At 43.9% G+C, this 27,129-nt stretch overlaps 1 protein-coding gene across 1 annotated transcript; it reads left to right on the top strand.

The window, feature by feature from the left end:
• ALG13 (ALG13 UDP-N-acetylglucosaminyltransferase subunit) lies at positions 1-25,742 on the top strand. The gene is made up of 27 exons (XM_050310894.1): positions 1-121; positions 570-735; positions 1,024-1,162; positions 2,619-2,728; positions 4,373-4,672; positions 4,880-5,010; positions 5,825-5,875; positions 6,602-6,648; positions 7,574-7,646; positions 9,327-9,408; positions 9,749-9,929; positions 10,643-10,718; positions 11,448-11,556; positions 12,730-12,794; positions 13,641-13,741; positions 14,082-14,209; positions 14,854-15,088; positions 15,246-15,359; positions 15,555-15,711; positions 17,594-17,726; positions 18,173-18,208; positions 18,331-18,386; positions 19,440-19,611; positions 20,819-20,941; positions 23,650-23,690; positions 24,538-24,718; positions 24,824-25,742. The coding sequence occupies exons 1-27, from the start codon at positions 41-43 to the stop codon at positions 25,087-25,089; spliced, it is 3,354 nt and encodes a 1,117-aa protein (XP_050166851.1). The 5' UTR covers positions 1-40; the 3' UTR covers positions 25,090-25,742.
• The last annotated feature ends 1,387 nt before the right edge of the window (positions 25,743-27,129 follow it).

Below are 27,129 nucleotides of genomic sequence, written 5' to 3'. Positions count from 1 at the left end.
GCCCCGCGGCCAGCCCAGAGCCGCCGGCGGGCGGGCGGCCATGAAGTCCGTGCTCGTCACGGTGGGCACCACCAGCTTCGACGAGCTGATCGCGACCGCCCGCTCCCCGCCGGCGCTGCAGGTGAGGCGGCGGAGAACAGCGGCTCCAGCCCGCGCCACCCCCGCCCGGCGGCCGGGCCTGCGCGGGGATCCTGCCCCTCCCGGCCCTGTCCCGCCATGGGGTGGCGGAGGGCGGGGGCCGTTCATGGGGTGGCCGCGGGGAGAGGCGTGAAGAGTTGGCGGGGGAAGGGGAGGGGAGGGGGCAGCGGTAGCCGGGCCGGAGTAACACCTGGATCAGGGCCCGGCGCCCGAGCTGGACACACCCCCTTCGTCCATGCGGGTTATCCCGCCCCTCATCTGTCCCCGTTGTCACTCCCTGTCATCCCGCGCCATCCTCCCCGCCCCCTCCTCTTCCCTGTCATCTCCCTCTCCTCCCTCCCCGCCCATCCGTCCCCCATCCCTTCTTCCCCTGTCATCTCCCCCCATTTCCCCCGTCACCTGTCCCCTCATCGCTGCCCGTCCCGCCGCAGGCGCTGCAGAGCCGCGGCTTCCAGAAGGTCGTGCTGCAGGTGGGGCGGGGAGCGTGGCAGCCGCCGGTGCCCGGAGGCGGCGCGGCCCTGCAGCTGGAGGCGTTCCGCTTCAAGGACTCGCTGGCAGAGGACCTGCGGAGCGCCGACCTGGTCATCAGCCACGCAGGTACAGCCCCATGTGCAGCCCCATGGGCCACGCAGGTACAGCCCCATGTGCAGCCCCATGGGCCACGCAGGTACAGCCCCCTGTGCTTGCCGGGCCTGCGCTCCTGGACCCAGGGTGGGGGGCCGTGGGATGAAGTCCGTGACTCTCCAGCTCGGGGCTGGGCTGACTGTGGATGCTGAGGTCTGCAGTTAAGAGGTTGGGAGTTAAATATCCACTCCAAGGATCTCCCCTGATTTAGGAGCAAGTGGGATTTTTCATCTCTCGCCGTGTTTTCTGTTTTTCTTACAGGTGCAGGTAGCTGTCTGGAGACTCTAGAAAAAGGAAAACCACTAATAGTAGTAATAAACGACAAGCTGATGAACAACCATCAGCTTGAACTGGCCAAACAGCTCCAGAGAGATGGGTATGTCCTCTGCTGTAACTGCAGGTATGCAGCTGCTGGGGCTGTCCTGGCTGGGCAAGTGCTCAGCACATTGACTGTGTCACTGCAGAATTGAGAATGTACCAAAGAAACGTACATTATTCTGTGTAACCTCCATTTGTTTGTACGTTAGATTTTCCAGAGTGGACAGATTAATATTAGGTGCTAATTTACCACACTTACCAAGCCTTGCACTTTCCCTGTAAAGGGTGGGCGCTGAAGTTGACTTTACAGCTGCACTAACATAGTAAGATTAGAAGCATGTGGAGTATTTAGAACAAAACATAAGAATGGCTTTACTGATAAAGATTAGGAGTCCACATAGCTCAGTGGCCATACACAGATGCCCAGCCAAAAGCAGAAAGAGGACAAGAACATGTGTTTATATTACTTTCTTTCTAATGCTCTTAGATCCTTTGATTCAGGGGGATTCCTAAGTCAGATGCTGTCAGGTTAGGACCTTCAGTACCTCTGTTTTTCAGTTACTAATTCAGGCTGCCCTTTTAGCCAAACTTTTTGAATCCAATATATTCTCTGACAAGGAGTTCCACACATCTACTGCGTGTCATTTCAGGGGAAAAAATAAAACAACCAAACAAAAAACACAAAAAAAAATTCCCAAAACAAACCATGGAGCAAACAACACAGGAAAAAAAGTCCTCCCCCTAAAAACAAACAAACAAACAAAACCATCAAAATCCTTTGATAGTTTGTATTCATCCTGACTGCTGTTTGTTCCATTTCCTCTCCTGCTTTGACTTTATCTACTGTTTTATGACAGACTGCACTCTGAAAATAACAGATGACCCCTAAATCGAAGGTAGAGGAAATACAAGTCCCAGTTTTTAGTCTTATCTTGTTCTTTTGCCCTGCAAATAGGATTTCATATGTTTCAGAAGAGCTTTCTTAGCAGACCAGGTGTGGCATTCATTTATGTTGAGCAAGTTTCTTAAAACTTGTTATCTTGGTGCTTCTGCCAGCTATGGAAGCAGGAAGGAATTTTTATTTCTTTTCATTGGGCAGTGCCAAGCATTTGAGCCTTATCTGCAGCTTGAAAATAGCAAGTAACAGATCGATGTAGCAGTTCTTTCTGGCTCTGGGATTGGTGGAGAACTGTGCCATGTGTTCAAGTAGGATGAATTTCCTGGTGTGGTTCATGGAGAAGATCCTCGGATGTTGTTCAGTCTCCCAGCATTGCAACCACAGAAGCTTAAAAAGTTGAGCTGAGGTTGTCTGTGAAAGGTGATTGAAGTCTGCTCTCAGCAGTGCTGCCCTAAGAGCCAGTTCTGCTTGGGGCCTGCTGCTCTGTGAGGTCTCTTCCTTTCGTGTCCTTATTTTGATTTCCATGCTAAAGGATTATGTGTGTACAACTAGAAAAAAAAAAAAAGTGTGTATAAAGAAATTCCCTTTGGGATGGATTTCTTTTTTTTTTTTAATTTCTGGGTTTGATCTGTTTTTACAGCACTCTTGTGGAGACGCTGCAGATGATGGACTTGTCAACTTTGAAACCTTTTCCTCCTGGACAGCCAGAAAAGTTTGCTTTGTTCTTGGATAAAGTTGTTGGGTTTCAATAAACAATACAGAAGAATAAAAATATCAGAAAAAAAACTCCTTTTCTCCTCTCGTAGTGAGGTCTTCTATACATAAGATCCACCAGCTTGGGCAAACCCTCAAAGAAGATGTCTGTTAAAATTAACTGGCATCAGATGGTTTCCAGTTTAGTGCCAAAGCCATCCAGCTTTATGCTTAAAAGAGCACAGAGCCAACCAGGAGAGGAAGAGTAGGAACTGTCTAGTTTATGGACTGACATATTTACATCACAAGGTCTCCCCTGGGATGGTAATTCTAGTGATGAGGACAAGCTAAACTACTTCTTAAGGGTCTCTTGACCATATATGCTAAAGACAGGTGGAATTAAGTTGCTTTTGTTGATGTTCCCGTGATGATGTTCTGCAAATAAGCAGATGCCGCCTTCATGTGTTTACAAAAATACTGTAAAAAGAACTCAAAAGGGAGAGATTTAAGCCTCTTAAAAGAGAAAGGGGCACTTGATATGAGTCTGGGTGAGAAGAGTCAAGAACTGCTAATTAGCTGCTGAACTGCCCACCAGCTGACCTGAGTTTGGGTGATTTACTGAAGTAAAACATAAGAGAGGAATGGGCTTGGCAATACAATCACTCCATTCACATGGTGTTTTCCCATAGTGACTTAGTTTGGGCTTCTGTAAAGCCTAATGTTTCCTATTTAGATTTGATATTGGGAAGAAATTCTTCCCTGTGAGGGTGGGGAGGCCCTGGCACAGGTTGCCAGAGAAGCTGTGGCTGCCCCTGGATCCCTGGAAGTGCCCAAGGCCAGGTTGGACGGGGTTTGGAGCAACCTGGGCTGGTGGAAGGTGTCCCTGCCCATGGCATAGGGTGGAATGAGTTGATCTTTAAGGTCCCTTCCAACCCAAACCATTCTATGAGTCAGAGGCTGATTCCAGCTTCACATTTAAACCATTGAAATGCTCAGCGATGTTGATGCTACATTGGTTTGTTTCGCTAAATGTTTTGAAAACCAAAGGGTTTACAAATGTTCCTGCAGGCTCTTAGAGTTGTAAAGGTCTGGAATTGTAGTGCTGACCAGTGCTAATTACCCTTCCTGCAAGTACATTATTTTTTGTGGATTTTTTGCTGATGTTGTTTAAAACAACAAACTTATGTTTAAGTGCAATTTTTTTTAGGAAGTTAAACGTACATAGAAGCATTCTCCTAATCAAGTAGAATAATCAGGCTGTACAGTTGTCATTTTTGCCAATCCCCGCAGTTTACCCCAAGTGCTTTATGAGGAAGAACTAAGATTTTCACCTTAACGAACTTCTATGGAGCTGTTATTTCAAATTTACTGCCAGCAACTCGTCCCCAGCCCGGGAGCGTGCAGGGACGTCCCAGGGAATTCCGAATAACCAGCTGGGCTGATGTTCGCACCGGTTACGGGCTCAGGGATGCCGAGCGATGGATGTTCCTGCAGGAGTTGTCTTGGGACGGGCTCCCTTCCCGAGGCAGGTCGGGGATGAGGCGGGGGCTGGAGCGGGAGAGCGGGATACCTTAAAATGTCCTGGGCGGGGGCAGCTCCTGCGGGATTCCCCCGCAGGGAACAGGGGAAAAAGGCAGCGGGGGCCGGTGCCGGGGGGTCCCGCAGGTGGGCGCGGCCCCTCATTAGCGGCCCCTCATTAAGCGGCGGCCGCGCGCGGAGCGCCTCGCGCCGAGCTCGCGTCCGCCTCAGCCGGGAAGATGCAGAAGGGCTGGAAGAAGTACTTCGGGCAGAAGTCCTTCAGCGAGGTGGCCATGGACGAGTACCTGGGCAGCCTGGGACTCTACCGCAAGATGACGGCCAAGGACGCCTCCTGCCTCTTCAGAGCCGTCTCGGAGCAAGTGGGCGACCGCCCGGGCTGGGGGGGGGTAGCCTGGGCGCCTCAGGCCGGGCGCCGCCGGGGCTGGGTTGGGGGTGCTCCCGGAGAGCCCCCGGGTGCCCAGAGTGAGGTGCCGCGGGTGGGGATGGTGGGAGTGTGGGTGTGGATGGGTTGAGAGTGCGTGCTGAGGATGGGAGCGATCATCCCCCCGGCACCGGGCGCTCGGGGCTCCCTCAGCCCTCACGTGTCGTGACCCGCCGCGCCGCCTCGCTTTTGTCGCGCTGTTCAAGTCTTTACGGGTAAAATAAGCCTAGTGTGAAGCGTAAAATAAGCTCTGACGTTTTCCCCTTCGTTCCTTTGTAACCTTTGCTTCTCCCAGCTGTTTTCGTCTCAGATTCATCATCTGGAAGTTAGGAAAGCTTGTGTCTCCTTCATGAGGCGGCACCAGTCCAAGTTTGAGTCCGTGAGTAACCGCGTGGGGCAGCTGGGCACGTGGAGTTGGGGAGAACTGAGGGAGGGCGGGTGTGATTTTTGCACTAAACACGCCCCCAGAAACGTGCTGTGCCTTGCCAGGCTTGACGGCTTTGTAAGAGAAGAGAAATTTACGTTATGTGAGCTGAAATCACACGACAAGTTACTAAAACCCAGGTAGCAGGGTGAGAGTTACTTGTGTATGATCTCTGTGGAGCAGCCGTTGCAGAAATGAATAAGTAGGAAATACGTAGGACTTTAGAGTAAGAAATAAATACCAAAAGTTGGGGGGAAACTCTACTATGCCCATGAAATCCTGGGGTTTTGGGGTGGGTTTTTCGCTTGGTTTTGTCTGTGGCAGTTTGTGTGGGTGCAGCTGTGTGCATGGTGGTGGTGTGTTTTTGGGGGGTTGTGTTTTGGGGTTTTGTTTGGTTGTTTTTGTTCCCAGTACTCACAATGTAAGTGCATAATCTAAAGCAGGAGGGAGATGAGCCACAGAGTACAGGTCATGACTTGTGCTCCTGGTTTTTTTTTAGAATCTCTTGGTGTTTCCACATTGTTACCCCAAATCATTCCCATGATTTAAGGCAGGGAACAGCTAAAATCCTACCCCTGGTTAGGCCAGAGCCCTTCAGATCCCAAAACTGATAGGAATTGGCACGCTAGTCCTAAATTTGGTGTTTATGTCCCCAGCCCCTGCTCTGCCCCCTTCCATACAACAGCTAGTAGCTGATATGTAGTGTTTAGGTTTAACTTTGCTTTCCAACTGCCTGCGTTTTTATATCTGTTTTCTTCTTTGTTGAAAGTATGTGGAAGGCTCGTTTGAGAAATACCTAGAGCGACTAAGAGATCCAAAGGTAAGAACTCACCTAATACTTGTCAAAAGGCTAAAATTTGAGGAGACTAGAACAGGAACGTTCTAGAATTAACTGACAGTTTAAAATGTGTTTATTTGAGTTTGTGGGTTTTTTAGATGGACCCCAATCCTGGGGTCTTGTTTACATAAGTAATACTAAATAACCATTAATAAACTGTTTGTGCAGTACCACTTTTAGTGGGGAATTTGTATGGTGCAAAGAAGCAATCTGTAGGCTGGACAATGAAAGCTTACTCAGAATTGCAATTCTTCTCTAAGAAAAAAGCAAATACATGGAGTGTAATTCACATTAAATGTTTATGAGTGTTTGCAATCCCCTGCTTCTTCCTTTACCCTCAGGTTCAAATACTCGAGTTCAAAGTTTTATTTCTTTAGTCTTTAACCAGTAAGCTTGGTCAGTGCAGCAGTCTGAAAAAGATGTGGTTTTAATTTCAAAACAGATCTATCTCGAGTAATGTGTTTAAGAGTTGATACCAGAACTGTTCCATTTTACTCATTTTGGCAATTGTGGCTATCCCATCTTTCCTATCCCCTTTCACCACACCACACTCTCCCCCCAATTCTAACATCTCAGCTTCCAGTGCATTGATTGTTTTAACAAACTGATGAGTTTGGATGGGGGTTTTAATAGTACAGAGAGCTGGAATAGAGTTGTTGATGTTCAAGATGCATCTACTATTTTATATAATCTTACAATCTTGCATAGGAAAGTGCTGGCCAGCTGGAAATAAGTGCTTTATCAGTGATGTACAAGTAAGTGTCTGTTTCTTATCTTTTCTTGTTTTGGGCTTGATGGTGTGGGGATTCTGGCCCCAGAACCTTCTAATTGTTTGTCCCTGAGCTGTGGATGTGTGACACAGGGAGAGAAATGCTTCCCTAAGAGAGTTCTTTAACTAACATGTAAATGGTGCCATCACAGCCCCTGTGGGTTAAGGGGAGGGTGGGTCACTTTCCAGTGATGCTCCTTTGTTATCTTTTTGCTGATGTTAAACTTTCTGCGGGCTGAAGGGTGGGAAAAATAAGGAGCTGTCTGTAGTGGAAACACTGTGCTAATTAAAAGCATGACTAAAACTCATGTAAGTCTTCTTGAAAAAGCACCAGTAGTGAGGAGTGCTTGCCCTACCTGCTGCATAAACCCTGATAACTTATTTCAGAGGTAAATTAAAGCCTGCACAGGTGCTGCTGGCTTGCTAAAAATGCTGCTATCTTGTAACAAATAGTCTGGCTCTCCAGCCCTAGAAATAAGAAGCCTCCCTTTGCAGGCTTGTTGTACTCCAGTACTAAAGGAACAAACTGAAGTTGGCATGAGTTACTGGTTCTCTATACTGGGGTTCTAGTCCTTTTGCAGGGGGACTAATTCCCTTAGCCATTGTCTCATAAATTGTAAATTCTAGAAAAATAAATTGCCTTGATGTCTGAGCACCCTTCTGCCAGCATCAATCCTTGATTTCATCTGTGAGTAAATGCCACGGACTTTGACAGATAATTTTCCTTTTTCCTCTCAAGATGGATGGTGTTTACTCACCTGGCCATTGCATTCACTTATCAGGAAAAGTACTTCACATGATTTTTCTGTAAACCATGTGGATTCTCCAAACAGCTCCCTGCAAACTTTTTCATAACGTGGTTCTACTAAAAGTTTGCTCTTGTAAGTCTTGTTTTTCCTCTGCTCATGTAGGCGAGACTTCATTCTGTACCGGTACCCTGGAAAGCCACCCACATATGCTACAGACAATGACTTTGAAGACAAGGTGAGTAAAAGTGAAGACAATTTCCTCCTATCCCTGGTATCTGATTACCTTCAGTCCTGCTGGAATTGAGCTCTTGAAACTGGTGCCCTTGCATATGTGAACGAAACCCCAGAGTTGACTTCAGCTCGCAGTAAAAGCACAGGATTTGCACAGCAGTGAGCTCAGTTATAGCAGCTTTGCTTCCTGTCTGAGGGATGGGTTTGTGTGCTGTTCCCTGCCATTCTGACTCCTGCTTAAAATTTTGATGGTGACAGGAAGAGGTAATGCCACAATTCCAGGATATTCTTTCGTGTTTCTGAAATGTTTGTGTAAAAATTTGAGTGACCTGACAGCGTAGAATGAAATGTGTTGAGTTACAACAAGATACATTTCTCATATTGGGCAAAGAGAAGGTGTTCTCCCCACCCCTAGTGCCGCTTCCTGAAGTCAGAGGAGGTGTGCAGGTTTTTTACTGAAAAGGAGAAGTTACTGGGGTTGGATTGATCTGTTAAAGCTGATTTCTATGACGTACCAATTGATGGCACTTAAGGATGGGAGCTATTGAAACAACTTGTCTACTGCTGGGGGCAAAAGGAAGGAACATAAAAGGAAAAATACTATGTATTACCTTCCTTCTGCAGCCAGGCAGCTGTGCCTGCAGTTATGTGGCTAGTTCAGGCTATGATGCCAGTGAAGTTGCTGTGGGGTGATTTCAGTGTGGGCTGTTACATTTGCCAGAGTGGCCAGGCTGCTCTGGATCTGTGCTGCAGCAGCTGTTGATTCCTGCTGATTAGCACTGCTGACTTTGTTTACACACACTTCTTTCTTTTTCTTTGTAGTTTCCTGCGTAGCTTAATTTAATTCCAGAATGAGCTGAGTTTAAAAATCAAGCAGTATGGTCTAAATGTGTGTTTGTCCTCTTGAGAGCTCTGAAACCAGAGCTCTCATTAAGTGTTGGCAGCTGTCTGTCATTAGATTGTCCATCCAGGCAGCAGCTCCTTCTGGTGTCGCTCATCCTCCCTGGCAGTGCTCACAGAACTCAGAGCCCTGGCATCCCAGCTCCTGCTGGTTTTCTGGGAAGCATCCTCGCTGGCAGTGTGCTGGTAGCTGCCTCACAGCTTCTGCTGGTTGCAGTTGGCTCTGGCTGCGTGCCAGGGTGGGGTTTGATGGCACACATTTACGTGGTGTGCATGTGGATCTGCTGCAGAAATCTGCAGGCATCCCTTCAAAAAGCAGCATGATAGGGTTTGTTAAAAGTAAGGCTTTGAGGGCTGGAGGAATAAATGCTCTTCTTGTCCCTCGCATAGAGAAGGATGAAATGTGCCTCTGGCACTTGGACAGTGTGTCTCAGGGTACTGCATTAAATGGCTTGTATTTATTTTACCTCTTGAGCAATGGGTGATCTTGGAAGTAAGGTGGAAACAAACTCATAATTCATGTTTAATACAGCAGGATGTACAAATGGGTGTTATTTGTATGACAGACAAACTTATTTAGAGGCTTTATCTAGGATTCAGTTTTAAGCTGATTCTGCAGCTTTTTCATATTTATATTGAGAATATTTATTGTTTTCTTGGTGAATTGGTGTCAGCTATAGAATGAAAGAATAATGTAGTCTGGAACTAGGATATCAGGTAGAAAGAATTTGGATTTACATAATTCCAGCCTTAAAACCTTTCTTTCTTTTTCTTTCTTTCCCAGATTTTACTGTGTTGTTCCGGCAATGGCCATTATGACTCTGTGTATACAAAACAATTTCAGGAAAATGCTGCTATTTGCCAGGGTAAACTTGAAATCGTTTTTCTGTGGAAGAGAATTCCATGTTTTCATGTGTTTCTAGGCAGGGTTTGTTTCAGCTTTCAGGGGTGGGGAGGAGAGAGGTGGAAGCTCACTTATTTTATGCTAATGTAACATACACTCATTTTTCTATCTGTTAAGTGGGGTATTGGAGCAAATGACTTCCAGAGGTCCCTTCTTCCCACCTGAATTACTTTATGATCCTCTTCTTAATTAAACTTAATGTAACTAGTGCTTTGAAAAGTAGATATATCTGAAGATGTGCTTACCTTGAAAATTGCAGCAGTTCTTGTGAATCTCATATTATCGAGCTTTCTGTTGATCAGCTCTGTTATATGAGATCCTGTACAAAGATGTGTTTGGTATGGATGAGGAAGAATTAAGGTCTGCAGTTGAGGTGTTTCGAAGTGGATCCAAGAAGAACAGAAACAGTGGTCGTGTAGGAAGTGAGGATGCAAACTTCGCTTGTCTCCATGAGAAAGTGTCCAGAAACCCATCAGAAAAGAGGTAGTATTTTGGGAAGGGGAGCTGGTGAAAGGGAAGCAAAAAAATTTAAAACCCTTGCAGAGGACAACTTTTCCACATTTCTTTGAATTTTTTTATGGTATATGAACTCTTTTTTTGCTATGTCATGCCACACACGTCAAGTGTATCATGGCAGAGTATATCCTGTGCTTCCCTTGGAGCTGGGAAGTGTCATGGGATGGAATATCTTCTGCTGCAGGCTACATTATAGTTGTGTCTTAATCTGTAAAATGATAGCTTATTTGTAAGGAAAATTGTTCCTTATTTCATCAAAGCTGGTTTTTTTTTTTAGTGAGACATTTATTACTCTTCTAAGCCTGTACAGCCCTGAAAGGTTTTAGAGCTGCCTGTGGCCAATACAGAACGCTTGCAGATGACACTGATGGGACCTAGGACAAAGTGTCTTGTACTTGACAGTGCAAGAATTCAGTCCCTGAGTGGGATCACCTTCAATCCTTTCCGAACACAAGTACTACCCTCATTAGGGGTGGATGCTGGAACAAGTAAAGGTTTTGCTCTTAAGACCTGGAAAAGGATTCTGCTGTACTGCACTGCACATTGCTAGTGTTTCAGGCAAATTCTACCACTTGATGGCACCGTGGTGCTTTTTCGGGTTGGATGAGCAGTTGGTTGATTTTAATCCTGGCTAGAAATCGTGTGTTGTATCTTCTGTAATCTTATTTTCAATTACTTAGGGTGGATGACTGGGAAGGCAATGATGCTGACAATCCAGAGGAAGCTAAGTTCAAACAAGGCATTGAAGAAGAAAAGGTTTGTCAGTTAGAGAAGAAACCCTTACAGAGTGTTTTTGTTTGTTTTTTTCTTTTCTGTTGTATGTTGTTACCCATGCTAGGGCTAAACCCTCTTTCGACTCACTTTCAAAAATCCATTTTTAGAATGTGGTTTATTTTTTCCATCTGCTTGTCTTCTGATTTTGTCTTGAGTTTCTATTAAATTGGATAAGCCTTTTTTTTTTTTTTTTTTTTTTCTGAAATTCTCTAGTTCTTCCCTAGCTAATTTTCATTTCCACTGAAAGATGGAACTTAGCAGATGTTTCCTGGTCTGTTGTTTGTTTTTCCCCACAAGTGGTTTAAACTGGCTCACTTTTCTCTTGATCATAGTGTAAATCAGTTTAGAACAGTTTTAGAAACTCTACAAAAACCTGTTTTCAGATACAATAACTGAAATTCCCACTGATTTCTAAAGTCATGGCTTGGTTGGTCTGGTTAACTTCTTTTGATTCTTTTTGAGTAAAAACATGCCAAATGTTACTCTTGAGCCTGTTTCTACTTCCCCAGATCTGTTTGCTCAGCACCTGAATACGTAGATGTGCTTTCATATTCTTGAGTTTTAGTTTTTAGGGAGATAACAGTGGAAGTGAAAATTTTGGAAAGCAGCATCTGTACACTTTAAAATGATCCCCAGAGATGCTGATGGATTCGAGGCTGTGCTGAATGCCTGAAATGCACTTGTTAATGATGCATTTCTACTCTGTTTTAGCCTTCAGAAATTCCTCCAAAGATGCCTGTTCCTTATAAAGTGCTAAAGGCCCTGGACTCTGCCATCTATCGAAATGTGGAGTTTGATGTTTGGCTGGACAGCAGAAAAGGTATCTTTGAAAAGGAGAAAGCCAAAAAACTCTTCCTGTCCTAGGCTTAATGTTAAGAATCTGAGTCCTGGGTCACCTGTCTCTTCACAACAGAAATGTGAAGGATGTAGATGAACCCAGCAGATAGTTGTAGGTAGGACATGTTCTTTCCAGTAGCTGGTTTCTTGCCTGCAATTCCAAGTACAAAATACACTGCTTTTCATACTGTACAATGGTGCAGAGTTGCTGAAAATGTGCCCTCTGCTGCTTACTGACTGTATACAGGAAACAGGACTCAAAGCAAAGCACCCAACTCTGTGTTGCCATTCTGTTGTACTGGAGAAGAGCCAGATTTGAGAGTTTTTAGTTACAACATGTGTGTAAGGGCTTCTTTTTATAGCACAATTTTGGCCTCAGAATTGTATAATAATAAAGATCTCAATCTGTCAATCTCCTGCTTCCCAACCATGCTGGATTTTTACATTCTGGAGGGATTGCATGGCCTCTGTGGCTTGGGATAGGCTGGCTGCTTTTTGGCACACACTGTGGCTGATCTGTAAAGCAAGAAGTTACCAAGAAAGATAAGTTTTTAAGTGATGTTTGATGTCTGACCTGATGTGCTTTGCATACTGAAGAACTCCAGCATTTTAAAACTGCCTAAGCAGTAATGGGGGTCATTAAAATTCTTGGAACAGAGTATGGTAACCAATTATCTATGTAGAACACTGATTTGTAGAGAATCCAGGCAAGGAATTGAGAAAACCCCACTGAAATGTAGGAGCAAGGACACTTTGACAATGTTGGCTTTTCTTGGATGACATTTCATTTTTACCAAGTGCCACCAGGACTCTGGCAAGACAAGATATGCCCAAAATTCTGAATACTAGCATTTGTATTAAGTGCAGATTAACTCTGTATCACCACAAAGACATTGTAGCATTGAAGTTGTAGTGCTACTTGCTGCATTATCTGGTTATTATTGGTCTGACTTATCCTGGTTATGGTCTGGTTTAGAACATCTACAGTTACTTCACTGTTACTGTGAATGTTTTCAGGTGTGCATAGGAAATATTTACTCAGTTGGCCTATTAATTATAGTTGGATGCTGTCATGAAGTACTTGTAGGATACAAGAAGAAAGAGCAGTAGTTTTAAAGGCTTTTTTCTTTTTATTCATTTCTTCATTTATTTTTAGAGCTTCAAAAAGCTGACTACATGGTGTTTGCTGGGAGACAGTACTTTTTAGGAGACAAGTGTCAGGTTAGTACTCAAAGGAGACTCAGTTATGATAAACTATTAAAACTGCTTTAAATGGAATATGGTAAACCATTTTATTTCATAGAATTTTCCAAGGCTTCTCTCATTCTCTTCCATGTAGCAATTAATTTGACTTTATTTTTAATGTACTTTTTTTCTAAAATCTACCTTGAAACTTTGGGTAGTGTGAAGAAAAAGCAAGAAATTCATGGTGAACCAGTCATACCCATTCTGTTTGTGCAGGCAGAGCTCAAAATGCAGGGGGTGCACTTTTGAGGTAGTTGTCTTTAGATTTTTTTTTTTTCACTGGGTATCAACAACAATTCTGGATAGTCTTCCCTTTCTCAACAGTGACATAGCAAAATATTTATATAAAATAAAAAGGGAAGAGTAGCATGATATGGCCAGGAGATGCTGAAAGGAAGGTCAGTTTTCTTTGTGTTCTGATGGTGTATGTAGTCAGGGCTTATTTTTTTTTTTAATCACTGCTTAAAGTAGTGCTCACGAGTCACTTAGTGACTTGTTTCTTGCCGAGCAGAGCTTGTCTTTCCAATTTCCTGTTCTATCTTCTGTTCTCAAGTAGTGGTCTTCCTTGGTGCTTATCTGCTTGGCACAGTGTATAAAAATGAGTTAGGAAGCAGGGATCTTCCTCTCTGTCACTCACCAGACTGATTTGATTTCCTTTTTTCCTTCCTGCCTGCCTGTAATTTTGAAGAAGTATTTGAGACTCCTGGGCCACCTCAGTAACACAGGATTGGCCTGGGAGCAGCCTTTGCTATTTATTAGTGGTTTGTAGACAATATTCTGATGCAGTTTGGGTTTTTTTAGAGATTCCTTTTCTCTCTGCAGGTACGTCTGGAGCCAGGAGAGAGGTATTACAATGCTCACATCCAGGAAGTTGGACAGGACAGCAACACATTGACTGTCTTTGTTGAGGAGCTGGCAGAAAAGTAAGCAATCTGGTGATTACTTCAAGTTTGAGCTCTTTCTAGCTGAGTTTCTGTGTTCACAGATGCTTGAAGTTCAGTGAGTCTAATCCTTTTCTCCCCCTTGCTGTTTAGTCATTCACCCTTGGCCTAGGAGGTAAACAGGGTTGAGACTACAGCCTAGGTTGCCTCTTTTTATTAAACAAATAGCAGTAATATGTGCTTGGTATCAGAGAAACAGATGATTTATTTTCACAAACTCTTCTATTTTCTTCTACCTTGATGTTGCTTCAGCTTCTGTAGCTGTGCAGTCCTGCCCAGCATGTCCTGGGGCACTGCTAACATGGGTGTGTTCTCTGTCCAGACACACAGTTCCTCTGGCAAACTTAAAGCCAGTGACTCAGGTGGCTCCTGTCCTTGCCTGGAATGGGGCTCACAACCGAAGAGGAGGAGCCTATCAGAAAATAACAGGTGGCCACTTCTCAGGAATAGGTTTGTACAAGGTTTTGAGAAGCACTGGAACTGGGGGGGGGAGGAGGGGAGATGCTCGTGACAGTTGTCACTGTAGCAGTCTTTGGATATTGGAAGTGACTTAATTCAACCTGGGATACAAAACTTGATGGCTGCAGGGGTTTGATGTAAAGTTATCCTTCAGACAGAGATGAATTTGCCTTTGCAAAAGAGCAAATACATTGAAATACAGAGCAAATCAATTATTGCTCAAAATGACTGAAAACAACTTTGCCACTTGAGGACATTTCCATAAAGATTGCATCGATGAACCAGAAAGCTTGTCTGATTTGGCATTAGCAGAGATGCATGGATGGACTTAGGGCTTTCCCCAGCCAACTAAATATGGATTGTAAATGTTTAATTTGGGGGAGTTGTTGTGGTTTTCTTAATTTTATTAAATAAGTTCAGCCTTCATAAAGAGATTTTAAATCCTGAGAGTGCTGGTTTGATCAGCTGAAGGTGGGGGCAGGTACTTACATGTAAGATGCTTGTATTCTCATGATGCAAAAATACCTGCTTGAACCTTCAGAAGAAGGGCCTGAACTTTGCATAGCTGTGATGCACTTTTTCTGTGATGGGCTAAGGTTTAAATCTGTCTCTTCTGTCCTCAATGAAAACTGCAGACATGGGGATGAAAACACGGAAGAGGATGCTTAAGAAAGTTCGTGGCAAGGAAGTCTTCATGACCGTGGCTTACAGCAGGAGCCAGCCCCTGCTGCCACCCCGGCTCCAGCACAGCGTTCCTTCGGGGCGCTCTCCTCCGGCTCACTGCTCCCAGGATGCTGCAGACGTGGCACCTTACAAACCCTATCACCAGCAGAGTCCTCAGAGGCATCACCGTGGCTTTGGGATGCTGAGGTATGATGTCTTGAAAAGCTGTGACCGGTTGTTTTCTGTTCGTTCTTGCTGCAGACTAGTTGGGAGAGAGTTTGTGCTGCTTAACAGGTGAAACCCCAGCTGAGTTCCACCTGAGAGGCACTTCCTGGTAATTGCTCCTTTCCTCCTTTAAATTCAGGGGATCTGCCCAGTTTATAAACAGGCACAACGTAGTTGGCCCTCAAATAGCATTCTACCCCAGTCCAGGAAAGAGATGTTACCAGAGCTATGACAACTTCTCCTGCAGGTCCTGGTAAGTGACTGTAAACCTCTTTTACCAAGCACTGGGGGGATGGTGGGACGTGAGGGGCTGAACTGGCTGTTAGTGTCACAAAGGGGTTCTTGTGGCTCTGCAAAAAAAAAAAAAAAATTAGTTAAAAATGAGCACCAAAACAGTGGTGAAACTGCAGCTGGTGGTGATTCTTAACCTCCTCTCTTGTCCTCGAAGCTCGTACGGCCGGAGCCGCCGTCAGATGCAGAGCGAGAACAAGGAGTGTCAGGATGGGTTCATAGCAGGGACTGCAGAGGAGCCTCAAGGGCCAGAGGAAACCATAACTTTCTATGAAATTGAAGGAGACAATGACCCTGCTTTTCCTACCTTGCCAGTAAGTTGTGAACAAAGGGTAAGCTGAGACCTCTCAGAGAGAGAGAGAGGAGGGAAAACCTGCACAAATGCACAGCACTTCTTTACCTAAATATGTAGCTTTGGGGTTTGTTTTCTTCTTAGTATATTTTCATAAACATAAGGGCATGTTTCTCCTTTCCATTGCAGTTTGAAAACAAACCAAAATCTCTTCCTCCTGTGGATGTCTGCCTCACTCTAAATATTGTGGGAGAAAGCTTTTCACTTATTTGCTACTCTGTAATTTAATGTTTGAGTGATGACATCCAGAAACTGTATGGTGATAGCCTGGATTGTTGCTGTGAATTTGTAGTTGGGTAGTTTTGGATTAGCGTGTTGTTCCTGCAACAGTGTATCCTGCTATAGAAACAGGAGAAAATTAGGAATCTGGATGTCTTGTACAACAATCTGTCTGCTGATTTGTAGATAAAATGGCAGAGTGTATTCTTAAACTGTAAAATACATCTTTTTTATTTGTAGTCCAAGCCTAGTCCAAAACTGGGTGTTCTATCAAAAAAAACCAAACAAAAAAACCCACCAATAAACCAACTGATACACAGCTATCTGAATAGGAAAGCAGATCTTTTAGAAACAAACAAAAAAAAGCTGGTAGGTTTGAATTTTTTGTAACTGTGTGAAAGCAGTGGACTTAACAAATACATTGAAATGAGGGAGAGGGAATGTGCTCAGGGCTGCTTCAGCAGCAGTCATTTTTTCTTTGCCCTCATGCACTAGATTTTTAATCTTTGCTCTGACTTTTCTCCAAGAATGCCAAGGAATAAGGACAGATTATCCTGCAATTTCTGTTTTTTCCATATGAAATCAGTATAGGTTACTGGCTTTTCCTCCCAGGTGCTAAACCATGCACCTCCAGCTCCTAATGAATAAGTTTTCATGGTCATTCCTTGACTTTGGTATTGTCAATGCCAAAGCTTTTTCTCTGTCTTGTTTAGTAAAGGAATGTGACATTTTCTGGGGAAAGATGTATCTTGCAGAGAACTCTGCCATCTTACTAGAGGCCTGATGGGATGATAATCTGACTTACAACCTCTACTTCAACTCTGGAAACCTTTCGAGCCTCTCTAAACACTTTATCAGTCTCTTATGTCTTCTGAGGAGAATTTTGAGTGTCACCTTAGCCATGACAAAAGAGCAAATTGAGTTCTTTTTACTCGAGCATCTCAATCCTACAGTCCTGCTTCAGAGAACTCTATCCCTTAAACTGTGGTGTGGCTAAGTACTGACTTCAGTGCAGAGACAAAGGACAAGTCAAATATTGGAGTCCTGTGGGAAAACTTTGTGTGCTGCTCTCTGAAACAGCCAGGCTTGCATGTGTGGGTCAGGTTAGCACAGGCAGTGGTGTCTGTGCCAGCAGTGACCCCTGGGTTTCACTGGGGGTGACTGAAGATAAACTTTACCCACCATAATTGGAGTATTTGGGTGAACTGATCTGCTGTTGGTAGATCAGATGCTCCAGAATGAGGAATGCAGGGACATATGTTGGAGGTAGCAACCTTGGCTGTTATCTGGGGTCTACTCCCTCCTTTCCAGCTTTGTTAGAGCTGACTGAGTTCTGGGAGCAAGCAGCTTGACTGCATGGCATAGAACACTGGTGGGTCTTCAGAGCAAAAATTGCCTTAAGTGTACAGGGCAGAACAAAAGATGAAGGAGAGAAATGTGGCTGCAGCTGTTTGGTTGCAATCAAGTGCATAGGAATGGACACACAGATGATACTTCTGGTAAGCTTTGGTTGCAGGAAGATTGGTCTGCCAGCCTGTTGCTGCTCTGCGTGTGTGTGCATCTGTGTGGAGCATGGAAAGGCTTTAAATTATTTCTAAATGCATGCTTCTGAGTTTGCCTTTCAGAGCCAGAGTAGTCCTGCTCCCACTGTCCACAGTCCAGCAGGATTTTGGGTAGCGAGGAGAAACCAGAACTCTGTTTCACCTAACAAGCAGACCCTGAATTCCTCAGAGGAGGAGGAAGAAATAAGTGAAAATGGTGAGTTCTTAAGGGATTAGTAGGCAAAAAACCAGAAATTTTTCGATGTGCTTCTGATGGTAAAGAGGGGGGTCCTTACATCTCCTGGAAGTCTCTTTATTATAAGCTCTGAATATGTGTGTGAACACGTTATATTTCTTTGTTGTCTGATACAAACGTGTCTCTTCTGTTTAAGCTTACTAGGCCAGCACCCCTGTGTAGGTTTGTAGCAAGCTAAGCTGCTGCTTAAAAATGCATGGTGTAAATTTAGCAACATCAGCCTTGATAACACCATTTGTTCTTCCATGTAGTATCTTCAGTGTTTATTTACTCTTTCTGTACAAGCAAGATGATACTGAAAACGTGTTAGTAATGGATGCACTAAAAGGTAATTGTAACTCCAAGCTGGTTTTTTTTTTTCCTCCCCTCTCCCTGAATCAATGCTTCCTGTTCTATCTCCCTTGTAGGAAAATTTCATGAAGAATATATCTATGCACCTCCAGGTAAGTAAAAAGTTTAGTCTTTGCTGATAGAATATTTGGTGAATGTAATGTACTCATTAAGACATTTTTATGCATTAGATTTAATGCAGCTCTTTTCAATTAATTTTGCCTGTGCCCTCCAGATCCTGACTGTGAAACTGCAACGGTGTTTAGCTCAGCAGAACCTCCAGCAAACTTGGTAAGCTTTAGTCACAGTCTGTTCAGATGTGAGATCCTGGAGGTGTGCAGTATTCCTCATAGGAAATTCCCTTGGATGCAGGCTTAACATAGACTGAGAAGTCAGAGACTTCTTAGAAAGGCACGTTGGTTTCATTTGTACATTCCCTCTCCTTTTCTCCCTGAATAGGAAGGGTTTTTTCAGCAGTCAAGTTTGAATTGCAGTGGATACATGAATGATTTTTCATCTTTCCCTCTGTGGAAGAGAAAATGTGTATTTGAGTGCTGTTTACTTTTCTTTCTCTGCTCCAGACAGCACTTGCTTTTATCATGCTGCCTTTCAAGTTGTATTCCAGCTAATCTTGGTCCTCCACTGTGGGACTGAAGAGATCTCATCTGTGATAGAACTGACATTGGAATTTTATTTTTTTCATTTGAAACTACATCTTCAGTCACCTGCTGCTCTACAGTGGGTGTGAAAGCACTCCTGTGCCTGTCAGAATAAAACTGCTTTTACTTGAGCTATGAAAGGTGATCTGTGTGAGTGTATAGTCCATAAATAAATAAAAAAAAATTAGGGGTGTGTGGGCTGTGTGCCTCGTGGCTTCTTTGCCACTTAAATGGACCATGCTTTGTTCTGGAATCCCTTCAGGAAGAAGGGCCTGTCTCGGTGTCACCTCAAGATGAAGGGGCTTCCTACAGCTACCCCCAGAAGGTAGTGTCTGGTGCTTTATCTTGCACTTTACTGTGGTAGCTCAATGGAAAGGTAACGACTCTGCTTGCATTGTGTCAGTTTGGGGGGGTCCCCTGCAGGATCTTGCAGCAAAGATTACAATTCCCTGCAACAAAACCAAGCAAAACACAAGAGCGTGACGATGCCTTGCAGGTATCTGTAACTCTAAACTGGTGTTTTCAAGCCAACTTGTAGAGAATTTGGGTAGTTAGCTGCTTTTACAGTGAGGATTTCCAAAATGATTCATATAAAGTGAGAATTGTTGAAGTCTGTGGTGTTTCTGTAGTCTCTGTCAAAGCCAGTTGCAGAGGCAGTGTGCTGAATACTCTGACTCTTTTCCAGGTGTTGGTGAACTCTGCAGGAGTTTCAGCCTCCACAGATGTTTACACTGCTCCAGCAACAGGCCTCTCCTCAAATTCTGCTGCCTCCACTCCAGCCAGTGTCACCACAGCAGCTCCCCCACAAACAGCAGTTCAACCTGTCATAGTATCTCCCTTTTCTGTGGGGAGGCCAGGTAGAGTGTACAGCCTGCAGCCACAGGCTTGGGGTTCTAAGTTTGCAGTTCCATTTTGCCCTCCCTCTCCCTCCCCCATCCAAAACAAATGTTAAAAGATTTAAAAAAAGAAATGTCACTTGCTTGGGTTTAAAATGGTTTAGTTGTTGTAACTTGACTGCTGACTTCTTATTTTGAAGGGGCAGTTGCCACCAAATTTGCATAGGAATTGGAGGTCTCTACTTTGGGTTTTCCCCCCTTAGCCAAGAGTTTTGCTAGAAAGTTCTTTTTAGAAGATAGAAATTCATGGCAATACCCTTGAGTTGAGATACTGTCCAGAGGCTTTACTGTCTCTTCCAGAAGAGTCACTGGCTGTGATGTTTCAGGATTCACACAGGTGTCTGGTTCATTTTTGTGACCCTTAGTTCCTTCTGTGCTCGCTTAATCTCTGTGCAGGGAGATCAGATTTGTGGTTAGTCCCATGGTGCACTTGCCCCCTTAGATGTATCTGCTTAGATGTATTTGCTTTAACATCCAGAAATGTCTGTTAAAAAAATTCTTCTCTTCTTGCAAAGAGGACTTTTCATGTCTTCTGTAACTCTTCATTTAGTGTCCAAAAAACCCCCACCTTCTGTTCTGCTCAGTTCTGTCTCACTTTTCTTAACCTTTTTTTTTTTTTTTATCTAGTCTGCTTGAGAGTTTAATCAGCACAGCTCTCAAAGCTGTCTCCTCACTGGTGCCAACCTGCTTATGTGATATTTCTTCCTACCTAATGAATATTTACCAGTAGGCTGTCCAAAATATTTTTGCCCTGACATGTCTTGAACCTTGCCTTGTTTTTGTGGGCTTATTGTCACACTTCTGATGATTTGAAGCGATTAATCTGTTCTCTGTTGTTCTAGGACAGACAGTTATGTAAGAGAAGTCTGGCCTGCCTTCTAATATGGAGAAATGATTGAAAAAAAGACAGTTTTTCTTAACTGGGATATGAAGCTTGCAGATAGACATACGATTAAGGCTTCAGAGATTGGAACCTTCCCATCTGGTTTTAAAATGTCTTCTGGACTTCTTTTAAAGTGATTACTAAAGAGGATTTTGGTAGAGCCTGAATTTAGGGGCGCTGTGGTGGCGAAGTGCATGCTGAATTGTGTAACTGAGCACCTTGTTCAATTGACACGCCGTGACAAAGTTGACTTTCTGTGTGACATTTGTTTCCTTCCGATTGTAGCAGTTTCTTCGGTGCCATTCCCAACTTACCCAGCTCTTCTTCCTCCAGTGAGTGAGGTGGGAGAAGCTGGTGCTGTTCTTCCAGCTTACTCTTGTGATCCCAGTGGCAGTGATCTGCCTCGAGGTAATGATGGTATTTTGTGCTTTTACTCCTGCTGCTCTTCAGCACTTCTGACCTGTGCTCTCCTTGGAAGCTTAACAGAATACCATTAGTGAGAAGAAATAGCTCTTTGCAGCTCACAGGGGAGTGAAAAATAGTATTATAGATGCTTATGCTAAAACATTTTAATTCCTAGTTTTGAATAGAAAGTTTGTATCGAACTCAAATGTGTGATTGCTGCAGCTCGAGATGGCACCCTAAATAAATGAATGTCAGGGAGGGGGTGCTTGGCCTATATCATAGTGGTTTGTGTCACAGTAATCACTTTTCTCATAACTGATGACAGTAATTGCATTTCTGAAGTCGTGCTGTGGCACAGTTCAGTGGGCTGTTTTTGTTGTGCTCCCAGATGTGGTTCTGTGGTGTATTATAAACCGGGGTTTAAGTGTAGGGTCATCTTGTTCCTTGCACGTGTGGCCTTGTCACACACTGTCATCAGTCAGGACAGTGTTTAAGGTCCATTTCAGCCACTAAGCAATGAGTGTGCAGAGGCCAAGGCTGCTGCTTTCCCAGCTCCTGCTGCTGAGCTCTACAGTTACTCTGCTGTCTTGCCTGCATTCTCAATTCCCAGATTTGTTAATCCTGAACATTGTTTTCCACTTCCCTGCTGTGGTACCATCACTTTAGCTGATCCTACAACATCAGAGTTCATGCTTTGCAGCTCTAGGTGAATGCCCTTAAACTGATGCTTTCAGCCCTTGGGAGAATTGGGTGTTAAGTGTCCTGACAAGGAGCTGGAGTGGGTGTGGATTAATAACCTCTTCAGACCCCACCTGTAGCTCTTCAGCTGAGTCACTCTGCATAATTTTGGCCATGTCCTTCTTGGCATAGACTCTAGAATAAAGTATCTTAAGGTTGCTAACTAATTGCATGTAGCATTTGTGTTGTTAGACTGCTCTATGATAATCTGAATGGCCTTTGGATTAAGAAATGCAGCAGCTTTGGGGTGTCATAGGGTAAAGTATGTGGGTGTACTGGATCTGGAGTTCTGCATGCCTTCCTAAAGATACCTGCAGGCCTGGGATAGGTGTGGGACCATGACTTGTCAGCACACTGAAGTCCTGGACCTGGAAGAAAACCTGCTGTGTACCTTAGCATTGCTTGTTTTATCTGCATTTGTTCCAGTTTTCGTAGTCTCTTGGATCTTGTTTTAATGGCTCTTAGGACTTATAAGTCATGTTTATTAACAGTGACCATAGGTGTCCTGCCTTTGCCTGGTCCCCTGTATTTGAAGGAGGTGTTGATAAAAGACTGCTTGATGTCAGTGTGTTCCAGAGAGTGCAGCAGTGTTCAGGATTGGCCAGAGCTTCCCATCAGCAGAGGGAAAACTTTGTCACGGGATGAGCTTTTTGTCAGCCGTCCACGTGGTCTTTGTATTTTCATACAAACAACTTCTTCTGGCTTAGCTATTGCTTCATAAGGTTGCAGTGTTTTACTGAAGGCTTCCTTGATTTCTGGACATCTAAAATAGGAATGTAAACGAAGACTGGTCTCCTGCTGTACTGGCTTCTGTTCCAGCATTCCACAGCCAGCAGTATTTCCAGTATCAGTTTGTCACTTCAGTCTCCCAGCTCTTTGTACTGTTATCACTGCTGTGAAGCACCTATTTCATTCTGCTCCTCTGCTTGCTTTGCGGAGATTTGCATAAACAATCAAAGAGTAAAACTGGATTAAAAAAAAATAAAAACAACCACCTTGTTCCAAATGTAGGTGCAGTTTCAGGTAGATACTAAAAAGTTGGCATTCATGTCAGCCTTGGGGTTATTTTGAATGTTTTAGTGACTGTGGTCAATGTTCTAGCCAGATCATCAACACTTCCAGGGCTAAGCAAGCTGACATAAGGATGGATCTGTGTGCACTTCCTAAAACAGCTGTGTGGATATGCTGAACATTAAAAGAATTAAAAATGGGCAGCAGTGACAGAGGAACAAATCCTCATGGCATTTTAAGACTGGGGTTTGCATTGCTGCCACTGTGCCTTCCTGCAGCAAAGCATGGGACATGGGTGGATAGGGAAGCACTGCTGAGCTAAGGCCCTGCTCTAGGTGAGTAGAGAATATATATGATAACTCTGAGGTATTCCTAAGTTGAAGTGCCTTGCTCCTTCTGAGTTGTCTCCCTGCTCTCCCTTCCAGCTCCCAGCTGTGCTAAAAAGCAAAGTTTTTGTGCTGTGGAATAGGTGCCTTGCTCTTCCTGAGCCTCTAAACCAAAGCTGTCTTGCAATCTAAGAAATCAAGGTTTTTCTCATGCATAGTTCCAGAACTGCATCATGGGATTAAACACCTGCTCTCTTTTTTTTTTTTTTCCTTTCAATGGTCAACTTTAAAGGTCTAAACCACTGACAGTTACCACTTGAGTAATCAAGATGAGTAAACCAAAATTAAAGCTAATAATAGTCATTGAAGTTAAATAATAAGTTGGTCAGACAAATGCTCTACTATTGCACAAACATCTAGCTGGATTAAGTTAAAAAGATAAGCTAGCATTAACAGCTACTTCTGTTCAAGATGCATTGTTTACCCTTGAGACTTAAAAAAAATAAAGTAGTGCTAAGATACTCTTATTCATTAAGTAAGAGTAGCTTAAATTAAAATGTTCTTAATGTGTGTAAATTGCTTTTGCTTCTTGGTTTACATTCCTCTGCTCTTTAATGTCGTATCCTTTCATTTCAGATACAAAGGTCTTGCGGTATTATTTTAATCTGGGATTGCAAGTAAGTGCTTTTAAAATGAGTACAGTAAATTGCCTGTAAAAACTGCTGCTTTTCTTGACAAAAATAGTAATGGATTGAAGGCTTCCAGGTGTGCTAAATGTGCATCCTGTGCTCCTGACTGTTAATACATCTTGGCTTGCTTGGTGGAGATCAAAGTGTGCCTCAGGAAGTGAGGTTCTAACTCGAAATGTGAAGCACTCTGCATGTATATTCAGTTATTTTACTCTGGGTTGTGGTGGTGGTTTTTTGGGGTTTGCTTTTCTTTTTGCAGGGCATGGTGAATAAATATTGTTCTTTCAGTGAAAATAAGGCAGTGAAAACAAGGCAGAGAACCTTTGTGTACTTAGACAAGACATCAAAGACCACTTAGACATGCGTGGTTTGAGTCTTCTAGGACTTGTACAGCTGTGTTCAGCCTGGTTAGCACCATTTCTTTGTGTTTGGAAACTCTTGCTCTGATGAGGAGTTGTTTCTCTACCAGTAGTCATATGCAGTGTCAGGCTGCTGCTCAGGGAACTAAAAGAAGTAATGTGAACTTTTTCAGTTGAAGAAATATTAAAAATCTTTTTTGAACATGACCAAGCCAGTAGGTGGGAATGTTCTTTCTCTGTAAATATTCCTGGCATAGCAGCAGTGTAGAACTGAGCTGGTTGTTGCAGGTATTGCAATATCTTTTCTGGGAGGTGGTATTTTTTTATTATTATTTATTTGTTTGTTGTTTCAAGGGGCTAGGCAGGTGAAAAACGCACTTTTTCCTAACTACAGATCTGAACTAGTAGCGATTTTTGGAGGAGGAGAGGATGTGTCTGTATGCTTGACCTTGTGGTTTTTTTTCCTTTCCTCTAAGTATTGCCATCAGAGCTATTGGCCTTCCATGGTGTATGTACAGCCAGTGCTGCCTCCATCTCCAGTGGAAGTTTATCCAGCATATGCTGAGCCAGCTCCTGTCTTGGATCAGTCAGTACCTCAGGTCTTCCCTGATCCACGGCCAACTGAGGTCCAGGTTCCCTTGGAAGCACCAGCAAACGGTCAGTATTTGAGTTCTGCTGTGTTCATGGCAATGAAAGGCAGCGTGAAAAGGCCACTGAATACGGTTCAAGTCTGTGTTTGTGCATTTTGTTCTGTTTTTTAAGGTAACTTCCAAAATGCAGAGCCTGCACCCCTGTCCTACGGGCCGGTGTATTACCCAGTTGTGTCAGACCCCTTCAGCCAGCAGGCCCTGCCTGGCTTTGACACGGTGGTGCCTGCCTATCACTATGTCAGTGCCTGGCACCCAGTGAACCCTGCCCATGGAAACCCACCCCAAATGGGCAGCGCTGTGAGCTCAGCACCACCCCACCAGATCAGCTATATTGCCTCACCTGGCCCTGTACCTCACGACGTGCCTCAAGGAATGTAAATCGGGGAGCTGGAAACTCAAATTCTTGCTTCCTCCTTTCTTGTTTGTCAGCTCCTGTTTATATAGTTCTGTAAATGTTGTCCTGTCTTAAGGGGCTGAGGCAGTTGATGGAGCTGCATTTCATATTTCATGTTTCTCTTTAGGTTTGTGCTGTTAGTTGACAAGGTGTTGTTTTAGTTGATTAGGGAAGCGTAGGAAGAAGGAACACACAAACTGTAGTGCAGGGAACACAACCTGAATGTGGCCACATAAAGTATGTGAAAAAAACATGCTGTCACTGAAGGCATGTACCTCTGAGAGGTTGCACTGAACACCTGGTTCTTGTTGAAGCACTGACATAGGCTGCCACTACAACTACAGATAAAAAATGGGCATAGAGTCACCAGAGGGTGAAAATGTTTAAGTTGGCTTTCTCAGATTTTGCAGAACAAAACTGCTTTGCCACTAGTGGTCACATATTTATAATAGCTGTATTTCTTCTGTCTGCCTTCATACTGCATAGAGTTCATCACTGGAAATGCAAGAATAATGTTTTGATCTGTATATTGTATATTTGTAAGATTTGTTTTGTGAAAGCTGTTGCACATATGGTGATAATCTTTGGTGTTAATTTGCACTGACAGCACAAAATAAAAGCATTGAACACGTGAAAATGAGTGCTCATTTATCACTGGCAGATAATATTCCTGACAATTAGTTATCCCACAGCCTGGACCGAAGAAATGTAGTTATGTGGGTTATGCTCCAGCTCTCTATGAACAGGCAGCAAAAGCTTTTTTCAGCATGAGGAATTCCTGGTAATTGCAACTTTTCCCCTTTAAACTTGTGGGATCTGCCTGATTTATGAACAGGCACAATGTAGTTGGCCCTCAAATAGCATTCTACCCCAGTCCAGGAAAGAGATGTTACCAGAGCTATGACAACTTCTCCTGCAGGTCCTGGTAAGTGACTGTAAAGTGAGTATGAGAAACTGTCTGAAAGCAGCAGAACCTGCAGCTGGTGGTGATTCTTAACCTCCTCTCTTGTCCTCGAAGCTCATCAGATGCAGTGTGAGAACAAGGAGTGTCAGGATTTTAGAGCAGGGACTGCAGAGGAGCCTCAAGGGCCAGAAGAAGCCATAACTTTCTGTGCAGTTGAAGGAGAGGATGATGCTGCTTTTCCTACCTTGCCAGTGAGTTGTGAACAAAGGAGATAAAAATGTGCAGCCCTGGCCTGGCTTAACAAACGAGGGCACGAGTGCAGGTTGTGTTGGCTCAGTCCAGAGGTCCTGAAGAACAGCAGAAATCTCTTATAGAAGTTGCCTTAACCGGCACATGACCTCAGCATTTGAATCTTCTAACTCCAAACACAGCCTGCCCTGGATAAGGAGATGAAGTCAGTGGCTTCAGACAGTGGCACAATTGCTATTTCACAAAACTTAAATCAACTGTCTGGGCCCATCCTGACTTCTTAATAAATTTTCCCTTGTGCATAGCTAAGTGCTGATGAAAAGAGGATTTCCTGTAGAACCAGGAGGGGAAAGAATTATATTCCCTTCAGTATCCATTTTAAGTAAAAAAGGGGGAAAAGCGACTCCTTACGGCTTTGTCTTGAATTCATGCAGCACTCTTGGAGTTGACACTGTTTCCATATAACTCCTGAGACTTTCCCCTGCTCCCTGCCCTTCCTTTAGAGAAGATAATGTAGCCCTTTAGTGGGAGCGTGTTTCCACCACAGTCACAGGTGCCATCTGTCACATCTCAAACAGTTGCTGTCAATCCCTGAAGGGAGTATCTCCCACTTTCAGGCTTTAACTATGAATAATGCCTCCTTTCTTCCACTGTCACTGAGATAGCCTTGCTTTTTTCTACACAAATGGTTATCACATTTAAGTATTGATGTTTTATCTTCTGGTATTAGTTTATCTCCTGAGAGTCAACTTTTTTTGGTATGGTTTTGCTTCCCCATCTAAGACCTGGATTATTCAGCATTAGCCAGGCCTATCATGGCCTTGTTGGCCACTTTGATAGACATGAAAATTACATTAATTGATAAGATAGC

This window comes from Myiozetetes cayanensis, unplaced genomic scaffold (assembly GCF_022539395.1).
Source record: "Myiozetetes cayanensis isolate MyiCay16 unplaced genomic scaffold, myiCay2020 scf15, whole genome shotgun sequence".
Classification (NCBI taxonomy): Eukaryota; Metazoa; Chordata; class Aves; order Passeriformes; family Tyrannidae; genus Myiozetetes; species Myiozetetes cayanensis.
The sequence above is the reverse complement of the archived record's forward strand: the minus strand, read 5'-3'. Positions and strand labels throughout refer to the sequence as shown.

Excerpts from the sequence above, each read along its gene's own strand:
- ALG13 (XM_050310894.1), top strand. The coding sequence starts at position 41 with ATGAAGTCCGTGCTCGTCACGGTGGGCACCACCAGCTTCGACGAGCTG. Across the intron at positions 122-569 it reads GCTCCCCGCCGGCGCTGCAG|GCGCTGCAGAGCCGCGGCTT; the intron begins GTGAGGCGGCGG and ends GTCCCGCCGCAG. Across the intron at positions 19,612-20,818 it reads CTTTTCTGTGGGGAGGCCAG|CAGTTTCTTCGGTGCCATTC; the intron begins GTAGAGTGTACA and ends TTCCGATTGTAG.